We start from the raw sequence: 23972 nt of genomic DNA, 5'->3' as shown, positions 1-23972 counted from the left end.
TCTCCCTAGAACCCCTTCTGGCATTATTTTTAAAGGATCATTCTGGTTATGCAAGGCAGACTGCAAAGTGATAGAGGCAAGGACCAAAGCAGGGAGACGAGTTAGAAGGGTATTTCAATAATGCCGTGAGATTTGATGGTGACTTGGGCTGGGGAAAGAGGGGAAGGCAGTGGTACAGGTGGTGAGAATCGGTTGGATTTTGGATATGTTTTGAACATAGAGCCAATGGGATTTTCTGATGGCTGGCTGTGTTGTATGTGAGAGAAGAGTCAAAGATAGCTTTAAAGTTTTTGACTGGAGCACCCGGAAGAATGGAGTTCCCGTTTACTGATGTTGGAGAACTGCATGAGGAGCAATCTGGGGGGGAGGATAGAGATCAGAGCTCATTTTGGGCTGTTAAAAGTTTGAGGTGCATATTAGGCATCTAAGTAGAGATGTAGACTAGGCAGTTATTTAAGTGGGATTGAGATTCAGGGAGAGATCTGAGCTAGACATAAATTTCAGAGCAAATAGGTGGTATTTAAAACCATGAAACTGGATGAGCTCTCCTAGAAAGTGAGTACTGATGGGGAATAGAAGAGATCTGAGGATGGGCCCTTGCGGGCACTGTGGTGTTTAGGTGTTGGCAGTATGGATCTAATTTCTGAACGTTTCAATGCTTCTTCTCCCTTTTTGTGCAAAGTTTTAACACAAATACTAAAATTGGCAATTAAACAGTTTCTAAGAATTAAGGGGGAGGCCAAGTTCAAGGATATTCCTTAAGACGGATACTGAGGACGGGCTTGCTCAGCTTCCTTTCTCACCTCCTCCTCTGTTCTGCAGAGGCTAGAGTGCTATAAACTGTGTTTCTCAGACCCCCTTGCGGCTGGGAGTCATATGTGATTTAGATCTATATGTGACTTCAGCTCAGAATTGAGGTAAGTAGGGGAGAGAGGCAGGGCATATGCCATCCATTCTGCTGGTGGGGCTCGTAATCACATGATCATGTGCTTATGTAGCTAGTGGTATGGCAATGACATCCCAATTTACCAGGCAGCACAGAGCCCTAGACACTTGGCCTAGAATGTTTTTGTTTTTCAGCTCTTGCAGTTATTCACAACCCATGTAATAATCTATAATAATTTCCTCCCTGCTTTTACTAGCTAGACTGAATTCTGTTCTGTTCACCTGAACCCTAACTAATAAATTCCCTTGGTGGGTCTGGTACTGTGTTTATGATGTAGATGTATGTGTAAACTCACTCATGAACAGAGAATGTGTGTGTGTGTGTGTGTGTGTTTGTATGTGTGTGTACACACTCAGGGTAGAGGGAGAGGTTGTGTGTGGTCCCTGGAGGACTAGGGACAATTATGGCATGTACCCCCCTAGAAGAACATGAAGAGGAGGACTCGGACACGGACTTCATGATGCCCAAGTTCCAGGGCCAACCCAGCGACGCTGTGGACATCTTCTGCGGCCCGAGTATAGGATTGGTGTGGCCCTGGAAGTCTCACACAGTTACTGAAGCCCTGGAGGTCTGTGGGCACCGGCTGCGGGGCCAGTACTTGCCCCCCAATTATAAGCAGCTGCAAGAGGACCTGGACAACAGCCCTCGAATCCAGCAGGCACTGGCTGTACAACAGGCCCTGCTGGAGGTGAGGACAGAGGTTTAAAGAATGGGACGGGGGCCACCAATTCCCGTCATAGCCACCCACCTCTGCCCTAAACACCTTGTCTGCCCCTAGGGCATGCTGCGGGAGGTGCAGGAATTCTGCAGGGACCATCACTGGATGAAAGGCATTTATGAGTTCCTGCAAGCCTGGGGGCCTCAGAAGCTGGAGTCTATGAGAGGTTGTCCTGTCAAGAACTACGCGATGCTGGTGAGCTGCCTAAATGGTTGGCAGGCCCGTGTCTCCAGCATACCCATGGAGCTGATCACAAAAGGCGGGCTGCTGCTGCTGAGCTGCCGTGACACACAGGTAGAGATGGGTGAGTGCTGCTTATCCTCCCTCCTTTCCTCTGCCTTCTGTGCCTTATCCACACAGCCCTTCTTGGGCCTTCAGTGTCCTCCAGGGACCTTTGGTGCAGGCCCCTCATTGGACCTGTACAGCCTCCCAAAGCCCCAGGTCCCAGGCCCTTCCCTTTGCAACTGAAGGTGTGATCACTGCAGAGGACAGCCTCTCCGCCTGTCTCGGCTCTACTCATTCACCATACCCTAGAAATTGTGTCCCTGTCACCTAGCACTTTCTATTCTTATGGCGTGGAAGTAGTTCGAATCAAATGTGACTGAGAAAAATCCTAGCCTGCTCCTTAGGCTAGGAGAACTCAGGCTAGGAATCAAGGGTGCCCTCTCCCCACATGTAGAAGTCAAAATTGACACTACAATTTGCATGTATAAAAAGTTACTCTCTTTAACTGATCTTAGCTTAGTCTGTAGCCCTAAATTCTGCTGATGGTGAAAAAAGAGACAGTTGGCCCTTCCAATCTGCGTGTTCTGTGTCTGTGGATAAAATTCCAGAGAGTTCCAAAAAGCAAAACTTGAACCGATAACTGTTTATATAGCATTTACATTGTATTTACAACTATTTACATAGCATTTACGTCATTTTAGGTATTATAAGTAAACTAGAGATGATTTAAAGTATACAGGAGGACATATATAGGTTATATGCAAATACTATGCCATTTATAAAATGTGTGGATTTTGGTATCCTCAGGGATCCTAGAACCAGTCCCCTGAAGGGACAAGTGTATTCCAATTGAAAGTGCACTTTTTTTTAATTTAAAGCAGCACTTTTGGTCTAATTCAGTCTATTTTGGGTATTTGGTCAATTCAAAATTCATACTACAGTTCTGGATTGTTTTGATTTTCAAGTGTCCTCTACTCCTTTTCCTCCCCAAGGTGGCCCCCAGCATTAGAGAGGGCTTCTGGGCTGTGTGCTTTTCTTTGCTGGCTTCTGTTGCCTTCCCTGAGGTCTCTGCCCTCCTTGTGACCTTGCTGCTCCTGGTGCAGCTGTGTCCTGAGCTGGTGTAGCTGGCGTGTGTTCGCCTGGCTAATAGGAGCCCAGAGTGTCTACCTTTGCTGACTCGGCTCTGCATTGGCTCCTGCTGACATTACATATCCTTAGGGTTTTAGTGAACCCTTCATCCAGTCTTTGTCTTAGGCTGGCCACCCCATAGCTTCTGCTTAAGGGTCCCTCGCCCCTCCACACAGGAACCCTATCTGGGCCCACTGGCTATCAACTCTCCACTATCTCCTGTATCCCCTGCCATTTGGGAGCTGTGGCGGGCTTGGGAACGTTATATTTGGCCCTCTTTCTGCCACCACACATCACACCATGATTTCTGCTCTGCTGTGCCTATCTCATGTCACATGAGCATGAGGGCACCCTGCAAGGGGGTATCTCCCCAAAGTGATACATGGAAAGTGGAGCTCAAGCCCACTCTGCTGTCTGTTCCCCGCTCAGCCCATCTCAGTTTCCCACCTCATGTGTCTACCTACCCCCACGAGGCCAAGGCCTAGTAGGTCTCCCTGGGTCTCTGAGAAATCTGGTTTAAGACCTAGTCTTGTTCCTCTTTTCTCTTCCTCCCTTTCCATGGGAAGGATGTCTCATGCTACTGGTTACTAGCTAAGTGCCTCCACGCAGGAGATGGCTGTGGAGAAACACACAGAGGGGTAGATTGGGAAGTTGGTGATTTGTTCTTCTGGGAAACAGAGAGGTTTTGTCACCTAAAACACCCATGAATGGCAGTAACCAATCGTGTCTGCTTCCTGCAGAGACTAGATACTCTCAGATCCATGGCCTCCAGGCCTGCTTTCTTTCTTTCTTTGGTTGCACCAGGTCTTAGTTGCAGCAGGCGGGCTCCTTAGTTGCAGCTCACCAGCTCCTTAGTTGCGGCTCGCCTGCTCCTTAGTTGCGGCAGGCAGGCTCTTTAGTTGTGGCATGTGAACTCTTAGTTGCAGCATGCATGTGGGATCTAGTTCCTTGACCAGGTATCGAACCTGGGCCCCCTGCATTGGGAGCACAGAGTCTTATCCACTGCGCTGCCAGGGAAGTCCCCAGCCCTGCTTTCTTTATAAGGTGGGAGGCCTTGGAGGTGGGCCTGAAAGAGTTTGCTTGAAAGTGCTTGCCTGCCTAGCCCTCCCTGCCTTTGCTCTTCCACAGATGAAAGCCCATACCTCCTTAGTTATCTTCTAGACCACAGAACTCCCTGCTTTTTCCCCAACCCTTGCTCCTAAATGCACAGGGGATTCAGGCTGGCAAGGCAGGAACAGGAGGACCTGTGATTGGCCTGCTTTCTTTCTGACCCTGTTTTGGGCAGGCTTTGCTCCACTCTTGCTCAGGAAGTCAGTGTTCTTTCTAGTTTGTTGGCTTCTTGGTCCTTAGTCCAGGTTCAACTGGCCTCTTCAAGAGGAGCAGATGGAGAGATAAAAGCACAGGGTTCAGAATCCTGGCTCTGTTTTTTACTGGTTTGCATGACTTCAGATCACTGAGCTTCAGTTTCTTTATTTGTAACACAGGCATAACAATGTAGTCACTCACAGGGTTATGGGAAGGAGGATTAAATGAGATATTATTTGCAATGTTCCTAGCACTGAGTGTGGCATGCAGTAGATGCTTAATTTTTTTCATTTCACCTTATTCCCTTCTGTCCACTCTCATCCTTCTTGCTGATCTAATTCTATCTTCTTATCCTGCAACTTTGTTCCTCTTCTACTTGGGCTCCCTTGAATACTTGAATTACCTACTGTTATAAGTTGGCCTCACCAGAAACTTGAGTTCATACTTTACTCTTCCCTCTCCCTAACTCCACCACGTCCAGCCTGTCACCAAATCCTTTCCATTCTTCTGCCTCCTAAATATCTCTCAAATGTGTTTTCCCATCCATCTCCAACTTCCAACCCCGAGGAGCCCTGGTACTTTATCAGTCCGTTGCTCCCTTATACCACACAGTGTCACTGTTGAGCTCCTCTCTGTCTTCACTGGCCCCGTGCTGCTGGTCAGAAAGCGGCACCATTGCAATGGCCTAGCTACTGTCATAGGTCAATGGGATAGTTTGAAAAAGGATAAGTGCACATCTTTGTGTTCTGTTCAACCTTGGGTACCCCTCAGAAGTTCCCTTGTCTTGACTTTCTCAGTCTCAGCTCTGGGTGCCAAGTCCTATTCGTTACCTCCTCCAAAGCTCCAACAGATCCATTCCCTGTATGTCTCAATTACCTGTGCCTGGAACTCACTGTCCTACTTTCCAGTTGCAGAGATGCTCATGGAGGATGAGTTAATTTACTTTTCACCCTTCAAAGCATAAAATATATGCTTTGTGGAGACAGGCTGCCAGAGTTTGAATCCTTGCTCTAGCATTGTGTGATGTTGATATTTAACCTCTCTGAGTCTCACTTTGCTTATCTTTAAAACAGGGGCAATAATACTATCTACCTCAAAGGGTTTTGTGAGGATTAAATGGGTTAATACAGGTAAAGTAGTTGACACTGTGTCTGGCATGTAGTAAGCACTCTATACTATATTTTTGTGGCATACTCCAGACCCTATTTCTATATTGTATTTTGCTGCTCTGTGCATATTTTAACATCTCTGAACTTAAGAGGTGTATTATAATTGATGCCATCATCTTTTCTTTTTTCATGGTGTATGTAAAATAATGGTGCTTCTTACTATCAGTGGCATCTCAGATTTGACGAGGTATCATGTTGGTATTATTCCTGTCCTCGGCGACAGTGGAGGTGTTCATATTGCCAAAGCCAGCTTCCAAGATTATCTTCTAGCCCCAAATCCACCTGACAGCCTCTTTCCTTTAATCCTTAAAACCAAAAGGCAGATTACACACTCTTCTTGGTACCTCTTCTACTAGAGCAGAGGCAGTAAGACTTCTCAGATAGAAAATGTTTATCTGTGGTGGGCATTCTGCTCTTCATGGACTTGGCATCCCTGTGCCTTTGCACACAGTTTCATCCACTTAGCGTCCCCTTCCCTGAGGAGGCCTTCCCCAGCATCCTCAGGCCTCCTGCCCCTTCACTGAGCCAGGTTGAGGGCTCTTTGAAGAGCATTTATCACACTGGTATGTGATTATCCCCTTATATGTCTGTCTCTGCTGCCATATTGTGAGCTTCTGAGGGTGGGAACACTTTGTCTCACTCATCACTCTTGTCTACCAGTGCCCAGCACAGGCCCAAGTGCACTGCAGCTGACTGGACACCAAGCAGGGGTCCAGTAAGTGTTCAGTGACTGAGGGAACGAATTCATGCTCTGGCTGCCCCTTCAACCTGCTCCCACTCCGGCCCTGCCACGCTCCCCTGGCACTTCACCCCCTCATGCCTAACTCTCTCCTGTCTTCAGAATCCAAGCTGGTGAGCATCAGGAAGGACCTTCTTGAACAGGTCCAGAACGAATGCCGGAGCCGTGGTCAGCAGCTAATAACAGAGCTCACAGATTTCACGAAGGCCTTCCAAACCATCAAGTCAGACATCCACACCCTCACGTGGTGCTCCCAGAAGGTGGGCTCTCCCCATTCTCCTTTCCCAGCTTATCCAGGGCCATCCCGCTCGCATGCCCAGCACACTCCCTTCAAGTCTCAGCTGAGCTCTCGACAGAGCTTAATGCTCTTAAACTGTGCTCACATGTGTGGTCTGCCCTTGCCAGTTCTCATCCTGCTCACGTGGCCCTCAATATCCTCATGAGAGGGGGAGGCCCTGGTGTCTTGAGAGAGATAAAGTCTGGCTTTCAGAGATCGAGTTCTGCTCTCTGTACAGTCAAGTAGGGATCCATACCCTGCCATCAGGGCAACGATCTGATGGGGGAGGAACTGTGCTGTCTTCAGGGAGACCTAGGTCAGATGGGGGATCTGATCCCAGATTGCCCTGATCCCAGTTGGTTAAAAGGTGGCTGCTGGGGCCTGGAGCCTCTTGCAGGTGGGAGTGCCCCTCAGGATGGGCCTAGAGAAGTGCAAAGGGCTGTGGGAGTGCTGGTCTCATACTGTAGTCCCTGCAGCTGAACGAGGCCAATGAGCAGTACCCAGAGCTGGAGGAGCGAATGGAATATACGCGGTCACTCTATGAGCTCGTCCGCAACCACTTTGGCGTCTTCAGTGCTGAGAATGAGGCACTGGACATCTCGGTGAGAAGGCACCTCTCCCGTCTCTCCCAGTGCCCCTCCCCCATAACCACCTCTGCTTGACTGCCCTCTGCCCGCCCCGCAGCTTCTGGACACGTGGGAGTCATTCCAGTTTGAGAAAAGCCAGGCCTCAGGGCTCCTGCTCAGTGAGCGACATGCCATTGTGCCTAAGCTGCAGCAGCTGATGGCGGCGGCGCTGGCGGAGCTGGAGGGCCTGATTGGGAAGGCCCTGTCCGGTCCCTTCATGGACCCTGCGCAGGAGCAGAGGAGCACTGAACGGCAGCTCATCTCCCTGGAGCGTCAGTTCCAGAACACAGCCAGCAGCCTCAGGGAACTGCACCATGCCTACACCACCTTCACTGGTACCGAGGGCCCCGGCCCCTCCATCGCCACCCTGGGATGCCCCCTCCCACTGAGATCAGGGTTGGGACTCAGGGACCTGCATCTTGGGTGACCCTAAGCAAGTCTTGGGAATCACATACCTTCATTTTAGTCTCTTTTATATGTGAAAATTGCAGGACAAAATCTAAATACATTGGGAATGTCAAGTGTTGTGCTTAGGGTGGGGATACAGGGGCACACAGTCTGGTAGAGAAGGCAAATAGGTGAGCGTTCCATCAGAATGTGATGGGGTCAGAGGGCTAAAAGCCTGTGCAGGAGAAATGTAAAGGTGTCCTCATCGTAGTCCTTAGCCTTTGTGTAGCCCTGTTCAACCCAGTCCTACACCAGGCAGCAGGTCCCAGATAAAAAGGGGTCTTGATGCTCCACGGCCACTGCTTCCAGCCAATGTGGTGGAGAGAGGTGGCTACTAAAGGCCTCACCGGCCCCTAGGAGGAGACCGGGACAGAACTATTGGCCTTAACCCTTCTGTGCAGTGGTGTAGCTAGGCTGGCTCCCCTCTGCACCTAAAGAACTTTGTAGGCTCCAGTTTCTTTTCTCAGGTGCAGTCAGTTCTGTCGGTCACTTGTATCCCTTGGAAGGGCACACTGCTTCTGACTTGCCTCTTGGCCAACCACCAACCGTTACCATCTCTGCCTGTGGGATCCTCAATCCCAGGGAGGGCCATTTGACCAAATGTGAGGTAGAAGACACTGTGGGACCATCCTCAAACAAGGGGCTTTTTCTTTGGTCAAGTATTGGGAGACCCTCATCCTATACTGTAACTGATGTAGACCAGACCTTGACCTTTCCTGCTAGTGGTTGGGACGTTTGTGGAAAAGCAGAGTAGGGGACTCAGGCCTTGTGGGGTTAGGCCCAGGAAACCCCACAGCATTGCTTTTACTTCCTTCTTCCGTCCCTGTCTCCTCACCAAACTCCCAGTTTTTAAAAATAATCTAGGATCTTAGATCGAGACCATTAATACTACTCTTTATTTTCCACTACGTATCTTTTATTTTACTTACTACCTTTGACATTTGCTTTGTTCTATAACTGTGTTAACAACTATTTTGATATCTAAGGTTTAATGGTTTTGTTTACCCACTGCCAATTTTTAAAGTACCACATCTTTTCATTATTTTCACTCCTTCCTTGGATGGCTGCAATAATTCTTTGAGTATTTCTTTTTCCTAAGAAGGGAGTTGGAGGTGTTAAAATTTCTAAACTTCTTATGGCTAAGAATGACTGTATAATGTCCTTATATCACAGCTTGGCTAAATATTGAATTCTGAAGTCACAAAATTTTTTTGTCCAGACTTAGATATTACATCACTGTCTTCTGACATTTATCATTTTGGACAAATCTGATATCAATCTGATTTTCTTCCTTTGTAGGTAATCTTTTTTTCAATTATTTGATAATGGCTCTTACAATTGCTCTGCTCCCCTTTCAGAATTTTTATTTGTATGTTGGATTTTCTGGATCTCTCCTCCATTTCTTTCATCTGCTTCATCATTACCTCTTTTATTCTTTTTTTTTTTTTTTTTGAGTTCTGGGGAAATGTGAATTTGTCTTATAAGCTTCCATTTTCTGTGGTGTCTACTCTGTAATTTCTCTCTTTTTTTAAAAAAATAAATTTATTTATTTATTTTTGGCTGCGTTGGGTCTTCGTTGCTGCGCGTGGGCTTTCTCTAGTTGTGGCGAGTGGGGGTTACTCTTCGTTGCGGTGCGCGGGCTTCTCATTGCGGTGGCTTCTCTTGTTGCGGAGCAAGGGCTCTAGGTGCACGGGCTTCAGTAGTTGTGGCACACGGGCTCAGTAGTTGTGGATCGTGGGCTTTAGAGTGCAGCCTCAGTAGTTGTGGCGCATGGGCTTAGTTGCTCCGTGGCATGTTAGATCTTCCCAGACCAGGGCTCGAACCCGTGTCCCCTGCATTGGCAGGCGGATTCTTAACCACTGTGCCACCAGGGCAGTCCCTGCAATTTCCATTGCGTTTTAAAACACACATACACATGTTGTATTTGTATGATTAAGTGCACATGTATATGTATATAAGTGTATGTATATGTGTATATATACATGAACATATTTCCTAGCTCTGTCTACTGAAGAGTCCAAGAAGGAAATACACTCCAATAGCAAGGAGCCACATTGTGCCCAGATCGTAGTTTCTAATACCATTCCCCACTTAAAGGAATCAGGGCTCCTCAGAGAATGAATGATTCCAGGGCCATGGCAGGGTAGGTACAAGATGAGAGTGGAATATCTTTTTAAGCCAGAAAGTAAGGAAGTGTTAAGTTCTTTTTAAAAGTGATGGGACATGACACAAGGACAGAAGGGATGGCAACTGGACAAATCTGGGACAATTTGACCACCAGTGGAAGTACAAAGTAAACTACTGAAAAAAACAGGAATGTATTATCCATACTAAGTAGATAAATCAGTGAGGGAGAAATGAGGACTTGTGCTTACAGTAGAATGCCGGAGCCAGCTGGGCAGTGTGAAGGGAGGGCTGGAGAGGGCCCTCATTTTGCCAACCATCATGGTAAATATTGGATTGGGAGAGGATCATCAATGAATGCCAAATTCAGGGGCAAATTTGATGAGGAACAGAATATTTGCACTGTCTTAGAGAGTCTCCCTCAGAGACTACTTATTAGTTGCAAAGGTAATAATTCAGTGGAGAAACTGGGCAACATTTTGAAGGTGATCAAAATTAATATCGCCAATGAGGGACAGATGAGACACAAATGGACATCACGTACCTCCAGACGTGATACCCAGAGGACACAACATTACCGATTCAACAGTCCAGCATTACCGATTCAACAGTCCAGCTGAGAGTGATTTTACAACCTTAGCCATGAAAAGAAGCATAGAAACACAGCACAAGAAACTTTCTGTTAACAAAAAAGGGAGAAAGGGGACTGTCTACTTCAAAAATCTCTATGTTACAAAAGACTGTGGGGAATGTTCCAGATTAAAAGAAGTTGAGGAGACATGACAAGTAAATATGGTACTTGACCGTAGACTGGATGCTGTACTTGAGGGGAAAAAAAATGCTATAGAGGACATTACTAGGCCAACTGACAAAATGGAAATATAGACAGTAGATCAGATAAAAGTATTATATCAATGTAATATATGAAGTTGATAATTGTACCAACGTTGTAGAAGAGAATATCCCTTTTCTTAGTAAATACACACTTGAGTATTCAGGGGTAAAGGGACATGATATATGTAACTTAGTTTAAATAGTTCAGAGAAGAATTATGCATTTGTGTGTGTATACACACCTGCCCAGACACCCACAGAGCATGTAAACACAAATGGTAAAGAGAATGGGTAAAATGTTAACAAAAGGTGATCTTGATAAAAGGTATACAGGAATTCTTTTTACTATTTTTTTTTGCAACTTTAAAAAGTTTGATAGCATTTCCAAATAAAAAGTTTTAAACTGCAATGGAATTTATGGAATAGACAATCCTCAAGTTTGTCTTTATTTTCTCGTGTGTCTGGAGATACTATGTCTGCTCCTTCTTACAAAGAGAGTTCTTTACTTGTTCAATATTTAATGTTAAGACAACTGCTATCAAATATTATACGGGGGGAGTTCCCTGGCGATCTTGTGGTTAGACTTCCGAACTCTCCCACTGCTCTGGCCCGGGTTCAGTCCCTGGTCTGGGAATTGAGATCCTCAAGCCTCATGGCGCAGCCAAAAAAAAAGATTATATGGGTTTCTAGCTGGATCTTTTGAGTTCAGACAAAGGAAGATTTAAAGAGTTTAATTTACTTTGTGTGTGTGGTTTTTCGGGTTTGGTTTTGTTTTGCGTTTTGGTTAGATCAGAGCTCTGATAGCCTAGTGATTCTCAGACCTGCATGATGGATGATGCATCATGTAAGATGCATGGTTCTCAGCATTTGGGTGTAGCTTTTTCACTTTTTCTCTCACTCAAGAAGGTACAGTGGAATTCAAGTGAATGAGAGTGACAGTTTTATTGCAATATTCTTGAATCTGGTCTGATGTCTTTTAAGTAAATTGCAAACCTCAGTACTATAATTATTATTAATAACAAATTATTTTTGACACATATCTCAAAAATGAATATAAATTTTGGTTAAGAACTAATGCAGAAGCTTGTGAGATGAAGGGAGGGAATAATGGTCAGAGACAGACACAATAGGGAACATCACCATTTACCCCTTACGGTCCTCCCTGTGGGCCAGATCTTTTTTCATATGCATCTCACTGAACTCATTCATTTGTCCAACACATATTTGTTGAGTGCCTACTGTGCACCATGCTTGAAGTATATCAATGAACAAATGACAGAACCCCTGCCCTCATGAACTGAACGTTCTAGCTGGGAGAGAAAGACAACAAATAATAAACATAAAATATAACCAAATGATGGAATATGTTAGAAAGTGATAAATGGTATAGAAAAAAAGTAGAGCAGGCTAGGAGGGGTTGGGAATGCCAGGGAGGGTGGCTAGCAGTTCTTAATGAGGTGGGCTGCATAGGCCTCATTCGGAAGGTGATATTTGAGCAAGGACTTGAATGTGGTGAGGGAGTGAGCCATGTGGTTTTCTAGGGGAAGTGTGTTCCAGAAAGAATGAACTGCCAGTCAAAGGCCCTCAGCAGGAGGGAGCACGCCTGGTGTATCTGAGCAGCAGTAAAGAGTGTGGTGTGGCCAGAGTGGCATAAGTGAGACAGAGACTAATAGAAGAGGAATCCTTCCCTTTCATCACTATCACATTTTCCTAGATAGTCTTTCCTTGGACTAACTCTCCCTTGGATTATTGTACTGAACAATTTTGGACAACCCCACCTGCCCTGTCCCTGGCACTTTCAGGACCCACCCTTCTGTCATTATGGGCTCTTGACTGACCATCCCCCATCATGCCCCCACCCCCAGCCCTGCACATAGACTGGGCCTCAGCAAGCCCTATCCCACAGGGGACGAGAGTCCTGTGCCCTTGCCAGTCTGTGGGACCTGTCCTATTGTGCAGCAGCAGCGCATCTGGCACCTGTACCGAGTCATCTCTGAAAATATCAGCGAATGGAAGTGCATGGCTTTTGCCAAGGTGATGACACCCTCCTTGGACCCCCTGCCTGGGAGTAGAGAGTCTGCAGGGGTCGGGGTGGGGAAGGGTCTCCAGCTGCCAGTGTGCCTTTCTCCCTACAGTTCAATCTGGCTGTGGCCCAGGAGAAGACAGATGGCTGGCTAACAGAGGCGGCCCAGATGAGTGCAACCCTGGGGCTGCACAGCCCAGTTCTGCAGCGCTGCATGCACGTGCTGGAGGAGTTCCGCAGCCTCCTGCCGTTGCTCACCAGGCTGGGCAGCCTCCAGCTGCAGAACGTCAACTGCCAAGCCCTCCTGCGAGGTGGGTTTGGGTAGAGTCAGAAGGGAGGGGAAGGGAAGGACATAGGGTTTGAACAATGGGACAACTAAGTTCCCTATTGCTCTTTTTGGAAACACCTTTCCTCCTCAGGTTGCCCTGGTCTTCCCTCATGAACCACAGCCTCCTTTCCCCCACGGGGACAAACATTCTTAACCTCTCGCACTACCATGTGGGTCCTCTCTGCTGACTTGGGCTGGGCTGGGCTGGAGTCTTACCTCTGGACTCTGAATTGTGCTCTGGACCTTAGGTTCTGGGCCCTTGCCTCTGTGTCGTGCTCTGAGACATGCTGTCTGGGAGCTGGGCTGGGCTGGGCTGCTCTCTGCCAAAGACCGAGAGTTGCTCTGACTTGTTGTCCCTCCCCCTCCAGACTTAGGGTTAGGCGATCTCCACAACATAGAGCTCCTAACAGTGGGCCAGCTGCTCTCTTGTCCCCTGCTGGAGTTTACAGATCGAATCAAAGAGGTGGGCTCCCCCCCGCTCTCCACCCACAAAGGAAAGGTGGTCCAAGCCCAGGGCCTGTTTGCTAAGCTCTAATAGAGCCAGTTAAGGCTTAGCAGCCCCTTGAGACAAGGAGGACAGTGGGTATTGGCTTGTAGTGGGGTGGGGTTGAGATTGCTAGCCTGCCTGGAGGGTATGGGGATCTGATGGGTGGTTCCAGACGCTCTGTGACGGAAAGTATGTCCCTTCCCTCCCAGGGGAAGGAAGTGGGTGGCAGCCCTGAAGTTGCGGGCACACAGGATGGCAGATATCCCCCAACACTTACCCTGGCCCAAAAGAGCATGAGCTGACTGAGGCACTGTCTGCTCAGCTGGAGCCTTGCAAAAAAGTGGGTTTCAGGGCAGCAGCCCTCGGTCACAGCGTGATGCTGGTGGCCTGTCTTTGAAGCCTGATGGTCCCACTCTCCGTCTCTGAGACCTCCACTCTCCTGGGCCCTGGCCCTCGAGTCCCAGCTCCAAGGCTATCCCCTGAGCCATTAGCCAGTCCTGGTTCCTGAGACCCAACTGTTCCAGATCTGGCGGTGTGAAAACATACGGACTCATGCCCAAGAGGCCCTACTGCAGCTGCAGCGGGCCTGGGAAGCACGACAGCTGCGACTGCTCAACTTCATCCTGCATGTGCCGTACGAGCCCCCAGCTTCAGAGCGCTCCAAGAGACAAGCGCCCCGCAGCCCCCAGTGGCAGGTGGTGGGCAAGGATAGTGGCACCTTCATCCTTTCAGGTGAGACCCAGCCCTCGCGGCCCAGTGAAAGCCCCTGCTGCTGGGGAGCGTATTCATCCCCCAAGCCCTGCCGGATCTGGCTTCTCTAGCCAGGGCCCCCTCCCCCCTGGACAGCCTGAGCCATCAGTCTGTTCTGAGACAATATCTTCCACGTAGCTCTCGTACAGTCTTAATCTTCTTGGGAGCCCCCCACCCACTCCCTCCCACCCCATGCCTGGCCTCTTCAGCAAAGGTCCTCCCCTTTCTGCGTGTGCTAAGAAATTCCTCATGGTCACGTCTCTCCAGCTTTCAATGCTCTGTCCTCCAGACTGCACCCACTCATTAATTCCTTTGTCATTCCCTCATCAAACTCACCTGCCTCTTCTGAGCCAAATGCAGGAGACTCTGAGATTTACAGACCGAAGTCCCGTCCCTTGCGGACTCCCAGTCCAGTGAGAGAGGGACAAGAGAATAGAGACAGGTGCATGACAGAGCACCTAACTGAGGGCAGTAGCATCTCAGAAAGAGGACCAACATCAAGGGACCGGCAGAGTTAGAGAAATCTTCCCTTCCCTTAGGCAAAGGCCTCATTCTGACTTCTGAAGGAGTAGGAGTTTGCCAAATTTGCAAGGGGAGAAGGGCATGCCACGCAGAGGGAGCAGCGTATGTACGGGCACTCAAGATGGTATAATTAGGGAAGTAAAGGAGAAATTCTCTTATCCAGCCTAATTGAAACCCAACTGGCGAATTCCAAAAGTTAAACAGGGAAATCATAAAGTATGCATACATGGCTTAAGATTTTTATTTTAGCTTAAATCATATAATGTACATTTATTTACTAACCTTTTAACCTAAAGACAAGAGATTTTCTTTGATTTGCAGTCAAGTGATAGAAGCTCCTCACTGCCTTTCTTGCGTTAATACATCATCTGCTATTTCCACTTTCAGTTTCTGTAAAGTTGAGAAGTGACATGAGGACACTTGTAAAGCTATCTGAATCCAGAACTTTTCTAGATTTTTATTATAATTTCACAATCTTAAAATATCGACTTGCCTATATCTAATTTAATATCATGTTTTTATTAGTTTACTGAAGCCCTTCCATAGTTTCCATAGATCCAGCAACTATTTTACCACCCATATTTCAGTGGTTAACATGATATAAGATTAAATTCTGTACTTAAAATTATAACTCACACAAACAGAACTCACATAAACAAGTTTGCAAACACACTCTGACTCTTGGTGAGCAACTAGGTTCAACTAGTAGAAGAAAAAAAGTTTGTGTCTTCTAGAGAGTAGTTTGTGATCTGTGAGTTTCAGTTTATTTTGGGTATCAGTCACCCCTGCCCTTGCCCCATCTGACTGCCAGCTCAGCTCAGCTCGAGCCCACTCTTCCTTAGATTACAGCAACCTGCAGGATTCTATCCAGGAAAGTCTTCAGGTGTTGTTCAAGATCCTGGCCATCCAGAAATCAGGAGACTTAAACAAAATGGCTTTGGAGTGGGTGACTATCATGCATGGCCTGAGTGAGTGCAGGCCTCTAGCTGGGCTGATGGGTGGGTCCTGAGGTGAGATGGCCCAGAAGGATGGGGAGAGAGGTCGGGGGTGGGTGAGGACAGAGTGAGGACCTCCTTCAGGGCCACTTCTTGGGCTGAAGTGACCAGGTCTTTATTCACGCTGCAGGTTTTCTCTCCTTCGAGCAAGGTCCCTGGGTCCTGCTAAGCAGAGTTTTTGGGGGGTGGGGCATCCCAAGAGGGCAGGAGCAGGCTGGACCCCCTCGCAGAAGCTAGAACCCTAGTCTCCCTCCAGTGTTCCCCTGGCTGCTTCTCACAGGTGCCCTGCTGCAGGTGTGGGTGACTTTCCAGCAGAAGTGGATCTTTTTGAATAAAGTTCTGCATGAGATGAAGATCCAGTTTCCTAGTTCTGACCTGGTAGGGAAGGGGGGTGTGGCAGGGTGGGCAAGTGCTACTGGACAGTGGGGCTCGGGGTGGGAGGGGGATGCCGCCCTCACTCTTACCTTCTCTCTCACCACAGCGCTCCCGTTTCGCGGCCATGGATGAGCAGTATCGGACCCTGATGAGGATCTCTGTAGCTGACCCCCTGGTTCTGTCACTTATAGTGCCCAGTGCCAAGCGGAGCCCTTCCTTCCAAGGCCAGCAGCTGCAACAACTGCTGCAAGCGGGCTCCGTGGAGCTGGAGGGCATCATTGTGGCTCTGGAGAGCGTGCTCTATGCCACGTGTGCTCACTTCCCCCGCCTCTTCTTCCTCAGTGACAGTGAGCTGGTGGCCCTGCTAGCTGCCCCGCTGGAGCCCTGTGAGGCCCAGCTATGGGCACGACGCTGTTTTCCTCACGTGCATGCCGTGAGCTTCAAGTCCAGCCGAACTGATAGAAACACGGATGACCAGGAGTCAAGCCCAAGCCCACAGACTCAGGTGGAGGCGCTTGCAGTGCTCGGGGCAGGTGGGGAGGAGGTGAAGCTGCCGGCGTCCCTTCCTCTGCATCCAGATCTCCCCAGGTGGCTGGCCTCCCTGGAGGAGTGTCTGCGTCTGGCCCTGGTGCACATGCTGCAGGACTGTGTAGCTGCCCGTCTTGCTCTGGGCCCGTCCCTAGACAAGGCCTTCGGGCAGCCGCCCCAGCAAAGCCAGTCGCCCCCGCACATGTATGTCCAGCACTGGCTGGACCTGGTCCAGGCCTTCCCGTGGCAGTGTGTGCTGGTGGCAGAGGAGGTGGTATGGCGGGCCAACATGGAGGAGGCTCTGCTTGAAGGGAAGGCCCTGGCCGCGGTCCCCATGCACGTGCGCAAGCTTGAGGTACTGGTGAATTTTTTGCGGGCCCAGAGGGCCTCTCAGGGTGAGCAGCCCCTGCCCTCTGTCCGCCAGACCAGCCTGCTCAGCGCCCTGTTGGTCATGACAGTGACTCACCGGGATATAGCGCAGCTGCTGCAGGAGCACCAGGTCAGTGATCTGACGGACTTCCACTGGGCCCGCCAACTCAAGTACCACCTGGCTTCGCCTCACCCCACTCCCCAAAGCCCCCTGCAGAGTCCCAAGTCTCGTGCACCTACTGAGACTTCTCTGTCACCAGCTGCATGCTGGATAGATGTGCTGGGTCGGTCTTTCCGGTACAATTACGAGTACCTGGGTCCCAGACTGGGGTCTCTCCCCAGCCTGCTTCCTGAGCGGCCGGCCCTAGTGCTGTTACTGGCCCTGGAAGAGGTGGCCTGTGGGACCCTACTGGGCCCTGATGGTGTGGGCAAGGCAGCTATGGTGAAGACGCTAGCGCAGGCCCTGGGGCGCCAGCTGGTGGTGGTGCCCTGCTTGCCTCAGATGGAGGCCCAAAGCCTGAGCAATTACCTGAACGGGGCCCTGCAGGGTGGCGGCTGGCTGCTGTTAGAAGCAGCTCAGCACTTGCCCCTTGGCTTACTCTCCGCCCTGGGCCAGCGCTTGGCCGAACTGCGCCACCTCTATGCCCCACTGTACCAGGAAGCTTCCCGAAGTACCAGCACCGTCGACCCCACCCACCCCCAGGTCCTTGGCAGTGGCTTCTTTGAGAAACGTCACGTGGACGTGCGCCTTGGCTATGGCTGTCTCCTGACGCTGTGTGCCCTGAGCCCTGCCGTGCCTGCCAACCTGCGCCAACTACTGAGGCCTGTGGCATTGACACTGCCTGACCTGCGGCAAGTGGCAGAGCTGACCCTCCTGGGTGCGGGGATACGGGACGCCTCCCGCATGGCTACCCGCCTATCCAAATTCTTCTCCCTTGAGTGTGAGCTGGTGTCTGGGCCCCTGCCCTGCCGCTTGCCCCTGCTGAAGAAGGTGCTGGAAGACATGATACAGGCTCTAACCATGACCAAGGAGGATCCCGAGTCCAAGCAGCCCCACAGCCTAGCCGCCATCGAGGAGGCCGCCCTACTGCGTGCCCTGCTGCGCTCCCCACTGTTCAGCATACTGGATGGGGTCCACCTGCACAACCTCCAAAAGCTGCTCTGTGGGCTCTTCCCTACCACCAACGAGGTGCTGGCAGAGCCTGTAACCCCCAGGCTGAGGAAGTCACTGCTGGTGGAGGAGTTGCAGCAAGGAGGCCTGCATCCCAGCCCTGATATTTTGGGGTCCCTGGAGCAGCTGAGTCAGGCCCTGGGCCAGGCCTCAGGTGTTTTGCTCCTGGGCCCTGCAGGCAGTGGCAAGACCACATGTTGGCGCAGCTTATTTAAGATCCAGAATCGGTTGGCAGCCATGGAGGACCCCCCAACCCAGAGCTGCCAGCCTGTGGAAATTACTCACCTGTATCCCAGTGTCCTCAGCCCCCAGGAGTTCCTGGGATGGCTGGAGGGCCCCTGCTGGCACCATGGTGTCTTCCCCAGGCTGCTTCGTGAAGCCAGTCGGTGTAAGACTGTGGGCCCGAGGGGGAAGGTGCAGGAATCAGTGGGGATTCATCACTGGATAATATGTGATGGGGCTCCCAGTGCTGCTTGGCTGGACTCCATCACTTGCCTCCTGGGTGACCCCCCCCAGCTTAGCCTCCCCAATGGTCAGCAAATAGCACGACCCCCAGGTACTTTTCTTTTGATGGAGGTGGGAGATGCAACAGACATGTCTCCCACAGCGGTGGGCCGTTGTGCCCTAGTCTGGTGCGGGGGGGAGCAGACTTGGCAGGGTATGCTGAGCGTCCTGATGGCAGCCCTGCCCCGGGAGTACCGCCTGCAGCTCCAGACTGTCACTGCACTCAACCACCTGGCAGAAGTGCTGGTGCCTGCCACATTCCGATTCCTCACCTGCCAGGGTGCCAGCTCTCTGCTGCAGGTACATGGGCAGCGGGCCGTTTGCCCAGGTGTGGCTGAAGTCACCAGCTTGGCCCGTATCTTGCGTTGTCTGCTTGACCCACACCTGCGCATGGATGAGAAGGAGAAGGCACATATCCCAGGTGAAGGGAAGGGCTGATTTGAGAGCTATGTAGCCTTGAGGATAGCTGGGATATAGCTCGAGCCTGAGGCCCAGGTTCTTAGGTGGACTTGGGCCTGGGGACTGAAAGTGAGAAGTAATAGCCAACCTCTACTCTCTTCCCCTACCTCCCTCCCCTTTTTCCACCTGGGGCTCCGATTCTGGCCATGGTGACCTTTGCAGAGGACCTCAGCTATTGTGATCCTGTGGCCCGAAGCTTCAAGTCCTCGAAAAGCAGCTCTCTGCACCGGTACCAGGTTGACAGTGACGCTGTGCCTAGTAAGCGCAGGGAGCACTTGCTGGCTGTCAGCAGCTTTCTTTTTGCTTTGATCTGGGGCTTTGGAGCCCACCTTCCCTCCAGGTATCTACAGGGGTGGGGGATGGGGGATGCAGAGGGCTGAGATGGAATGAATGGCCCATGGGAGTCAAAACCCAGGTGACATTGTTGGGGGAGGGTGGAGTGTGTGAGTGTATCACAAATGGAACTGTTGTAACTGTCTGACACTTTTGCCTGTATGTCCATCTGAGCAGGCTCTGGCCCCTCTTTGATACCTTCCTGAGGGATTCTATTAGTTGCCTCTCCAACTACCCTGAGCTACCAGCCTCAGCCTTGGTGTTTGATCTACACGTATGCCCTGAAGATGGGACGCTGGCCCCCTTCAATGGCCAATACCTGGGCAGCCGCATCAAGGGAACTCAGGGCACCTTCAACCCTTCTCCTCAGGTGTGAGGACAGTGGGGCAGTAGCTGGGGTTGGGGCTCAAAGAGATATCCTGGGGCAGTCCATGTCCTAGGCCTACCTGCTCCCATTCCTTGAAATGTTTGCACAGTCTCCAGAATGCATGCAGTGTTCTGCAAATACAGCTTTAATACAAGATTGCTAGACCTTTACTTTCGGCTAGATTACTGTGCTAACCTGGAGCTGCCACAGTAAGCCCTGCTCCTGTCCTGTAGACCGAACGGCTCTTGTACGTGGTGGACCTGCTTCTGTCAGAGGGTCACCCGGTGCTGCTGGCTGGAGAGGCAGCCACGGGGAAGTCAGCCTTTGTGGAGGTGCTAGTGGAGCCACGGCACCCTTACACGTCCAGCCCCATCCACCCTGCCGTCAGTCCCACCCACCTTCGCCTCCTGCTGAGCCGGGGGGTCCGGGGCCAATCACAAGCCAGCCCGTGGCCTGGGCGGCACGTGGATTCCAAAGGCTTTCTTCTCTTCCTGCTGGAAGATCTGCACCTGGCTGCTTCCGGTAAGGAACTGGGAGGAGGGAAGGAGTCATTGTCAACTCTTGAGACTGGAAAAGCCCTAGCAATATTTGACTCTCAAACATACACCTACAGACCAAACTTCAGTGTTCCATCCTTAATATCTTCTCAGTCTACGTACGCTCCCTGAATAATTCTGTCCCTTGCATGGCCTCATCCACCATCTCTATGCTCTGACTGCTAAATCTCCATCTCCAAGATCCTCTTCTAAGCACCAGATCTGTTTATCTAACAGTCTGCTATATATCTCTACCTTGTTGTCCCATTAACACCACAGATCCAACTCTGAACTCATCATCCTCCCCCAAAACCCTGCTCTCATATGCCCTCTCAGTACCTGGTACCACCATCCATCCAGTCACTGTAGCCAGAAATCTTGTTGACATCTTCCCCTCCCTCACCAATATCCAGTCACCGTGTGTCTTAATTTTGCCTCCTAAGTATCTCTCAAACCTCTCCACCTATTTCCATTCCATCTTCCCTGGTTCAGGCGGTCATTACCGGGAACTCTGGCAAATGCTCTTCAAGGTTTCTTGTGATGAGTCTTTCTTCTCTAGATTTTTATGCTCTGTGCTCTAACTGGATTCAACTTTGTAATGCAGGCATCCAGTAAGTTAGGCTTCCTCTAGCCTCTGGGATCGCCATCCTCTCGGCCTTCTCTCCTGCATTTATCTAGCTAAATCCTACTTATTCTTTACAAATAATCTCAGGCAATATCTCCTCCAGGAAGTCTGGGCCTCCAGGCTAGGTTCGATACTCATTCTGTGCTCTGTACAAAAATCTATGACAAATACGGTTTTATGACTGTACGTTTACTGGCCTGTCCCTGCCATCCCACTCTGAGCTTCATCAGAACAGAGAGTTGTTTCACTCATTTTGATAGACCCAGCAGGAAGTAAGTTCTCAGTAAGAGTTTGTAGAAGAAAAGATAAGGAAGGAAAGGGGAGAAATTGTGATGAAAGTTTGGGTTATTAAAGTTTAATGTTTCTAAAGCAATATGATGTCAAATCCAGATGATGACGGTTTCCAAATATGGCCATGGGAATGGGCAAAAATGAAGTATAGGTACAGGTTATTGAAGTCAAGGAAGTCAGTGGGCTAAAGCTTTAGATGGATTGTCCAGTTAGACACTGGAGTCCTTATGCAATGTAGAAACTTGAACCAGGTGGTATAAGTACTTAATAATATTTGGTATAATTTATTGAGTACTATATGCTACATGCTTTATCTATGTCATCTTTAGTGTTCATAAAAGCCTAATAAGATGGAGATTTGTTATGATTATTTTAAAGATAAAGAAACTGGGAGATTTTATAACTTGACCAAGACACTCTAGCCAGTAAGTATCAGACCAAGATTAAAATTTAAGCCTGCTTGGCTAAAAACCAGCAATTTCTTCCAACTAAATTATTTGGCCTTCTCAGTGAATTCACACAAGAAATCAGGATGTCAGTGGATAATAGAAAGAGTAAAAGGTGGTACTGCCAGATCTGTGAATGGCAACCAAGACAAGATTTCAACAGGAAGGTTGAAAACATTGTAAGCAATGTTGTAGAGTGAAGTATACACAGCTGGCAGTGTAAAAGCTGTCCTTGGGTGAAAGCCACCAAAACATCCAGTATAAAGTAAAAAATTAATATACATACAACACAACAGAAAACTGACCCACCGTCAAGAGAAAATGGTCAATAAAAAACTGAGCCTGAGATGGTCTAGAAGTTGAGTTTCAGAGCATTCAAGTACTGAAAGGAAAATATGAGCTTAATGAGTGGACATAGAGGTAATATCAGCAAAGGAATGGAAACTACTAAAAACAACTAAATGGAAATTGTAGAACTGGAAAATACAATAACTGAAATGAAAAATTTACTGGGTAGCTTAACAGCACATTGGAAATGGCAAAAGAAAGAGTCAGTGAACCCTGAAGCGTGGAAAAATATTGACTATGAAAAGAGCTTCAATCCAATGTATATATAGTTGGAGTTTCAGAAGGAAAGAAGAGTGAGACTAGGGCAGAAGAATATCTTTGAGGAAATAATGGCCTACATTTTCCCAAATTTCTATAAAAATATTGACTTTCAGATATAGAAATCTCAGTTATCCCCAAGTAGGATAATAAAAAGAAAAACATATCTAGGAACATCTTAGTCAACTTGCTGAAAAACCAAAGAAAGAAAAACTTTGAAAGTAGAGGGAAAAAAAGACACATAATGTACACATGAACAACATTAAAAATGGTTAACTTCTCATCAGAAATAACAGAGTCCTGAGGGTGGTGGTACAACATCTTTTTTTTTAACTTATTTTTGGCTGTGTTGGCTCTTAGTTGCGGCATACGGGATCTTCGTTGAGGCACGGGGGATCTTTCGTTGCGGCGGGCAGGCGGGCTTCTCTCTAGTTGTGGTGTGTGGGTTTTCTCATCTCTAATTGTGGCATGCAGGCTTCAGGGTGTGTGGGCTCTGTAGATGTGGCATGCAGGTTCCAGAGCATGTGAGCTCTGTAGTTTGTGGCACGCAGGCTCTCTAGCTGAGGCGGGCAAGCTCAGTAGTTGTGGAGCGTGGACTTAGTTGCCCCGCGGCATGTGGGGTCTTAGTTCCCTGACCTGGGATCGAACCCTTGTCCCCTGTATTGGAAGGTGGATTCTTTACCACTGGACCACCAGGGAAGTCCCAGTACAACATCTTTAAAGTACTAAAAGGGAAAAAACAAAACAAAACCCTGTCACCCTAATTCTCTACTGAGTAAAGAAACCTTTATAAATGAGGATAAAATAAAGATATTTCAGATACATGAAAGCTGAGAAAATTCATTGCTGCTAGAATTGTACTACAAGAAATGCTAAAAGATTTTCTTTAGGTAGAAGGGAAATAATATCATATGGAAACTCATATCTACAGAAGAGAATGAAGAGCATCAGGGACAAGTAAATATGTGGGTACATATAAGTAACCATTTTTTGTCTCTTAATTTCTTCTAAAGATAGCTGGTAGTTTAAAACAAAAATAATAATATTGTTAGATAGAGTTGGAAATGTAAGTAGAAGTGAAAAAAATTGGAACAGTAGTAAAAGGACAGGGTGGGGAGCAGTGAGTAAACTGAATTATACCATTCTAAGGTTCTTACATTTGTGAAATGTGAAATAGGAAGGTGAAATAGGAAGTGGGAAAGGTTAGGTATGAGGTGTGAAGTGGTACAGTGTTACTTCTAAGTACTGAGAAGTTAAGGAGGCATATTGTTAGCCCTAGAGAAATCACTAAATACTAATAACAAAGAGTATAACAAAAAAAGCCAATAAAGGAAATACAGTGGGGTATAAAAATATTTAAGTTATGTGAAAGAAAGCAGGAAATGAGCAACAGTGGAATAAAAAAAATAGAAGACAACAATATGGTGGACTTTTTAAAATTTTTGATTGGAGTATAGGTGATTTACAACATTGTGTTACTTTCAGCTGTACAACAAAGTGAATCAGTTATACATATACATATATCCACTCTTTTTTCGATTCTTTTCCCATATAGGTCATTACAGAGTATTGAGTAGAGTTCCCTGTGCTATACAGTAGGTCCTTATTAGTTATCTATTTTATATATAGTAGTGATGTATATGTCAATCCCAATCTCCCAATTTATCCCTCCCACACTTCCCCCCTGGTAACCATAAGATTGTTTTCTAAATCTGTAACT

At 48.5% G+C, this 23972-nt stretch overlaps 1 protein-coding gene across 1 annotated transcript in view; it reads left to right on the top strand.

Moving 5' to 3' along the window:
• Window positions 1–23972, top strand: part of DNHD1 (dynein heavy chain domain 1) — an 85328-nt gene that overhangs the window by 35686 nt on the left and 25670 nt on the right. The window contains 15 exon segments of the mRNA XM_057553263.1: window positions 1369–1634; window positions 1725–1968; window positions 6333–6490; window positions 6984–7114; window positions 7116–7468; window positions 12444–12571; window positions 12673–12871; window positions 13257–13351; window positions 13900–14107; window positions 15490–15615; window positions 15923–16020; window positions 16124–19010; window positions 19211–19388; window positions 19559–19751; window positions 19982–20270. Of these exon segments, the coding sequence (XP_057409246.1) occupies window positions 1369–1634; window positions 1725–1968; window positions 6333–6490; window positions 6984–7114; window positions 7116–7468; window positions 12444–12571; window positions 12673–12871; window positions 13257–13351; window positions 13900–14107; window positions 15490–15615; window positions 15923–16020; window positions 16124–19010; window positions 19211–19388; window positions 19559–19751; window positions 19982–20270 (5553 nt within the window).

Source organism: Balaenoptera acutorostrata, chromosome 9 (genome assembly GCF_949987535.1).
Source record: "Balaenoptera acutorostrata chromosome 9, mBalAcu1.1, whole genome shotgun sequence".
NCBI lineage: Eukaryota > Metazoa > Chordata > Mammalia > Artiodactyla > Balaenopteridae > Balaenoptera > Balaenoptera acutorostrata.
This window is presented reverse-complemented; position numbering and strand designations above follow the sequence as displayed.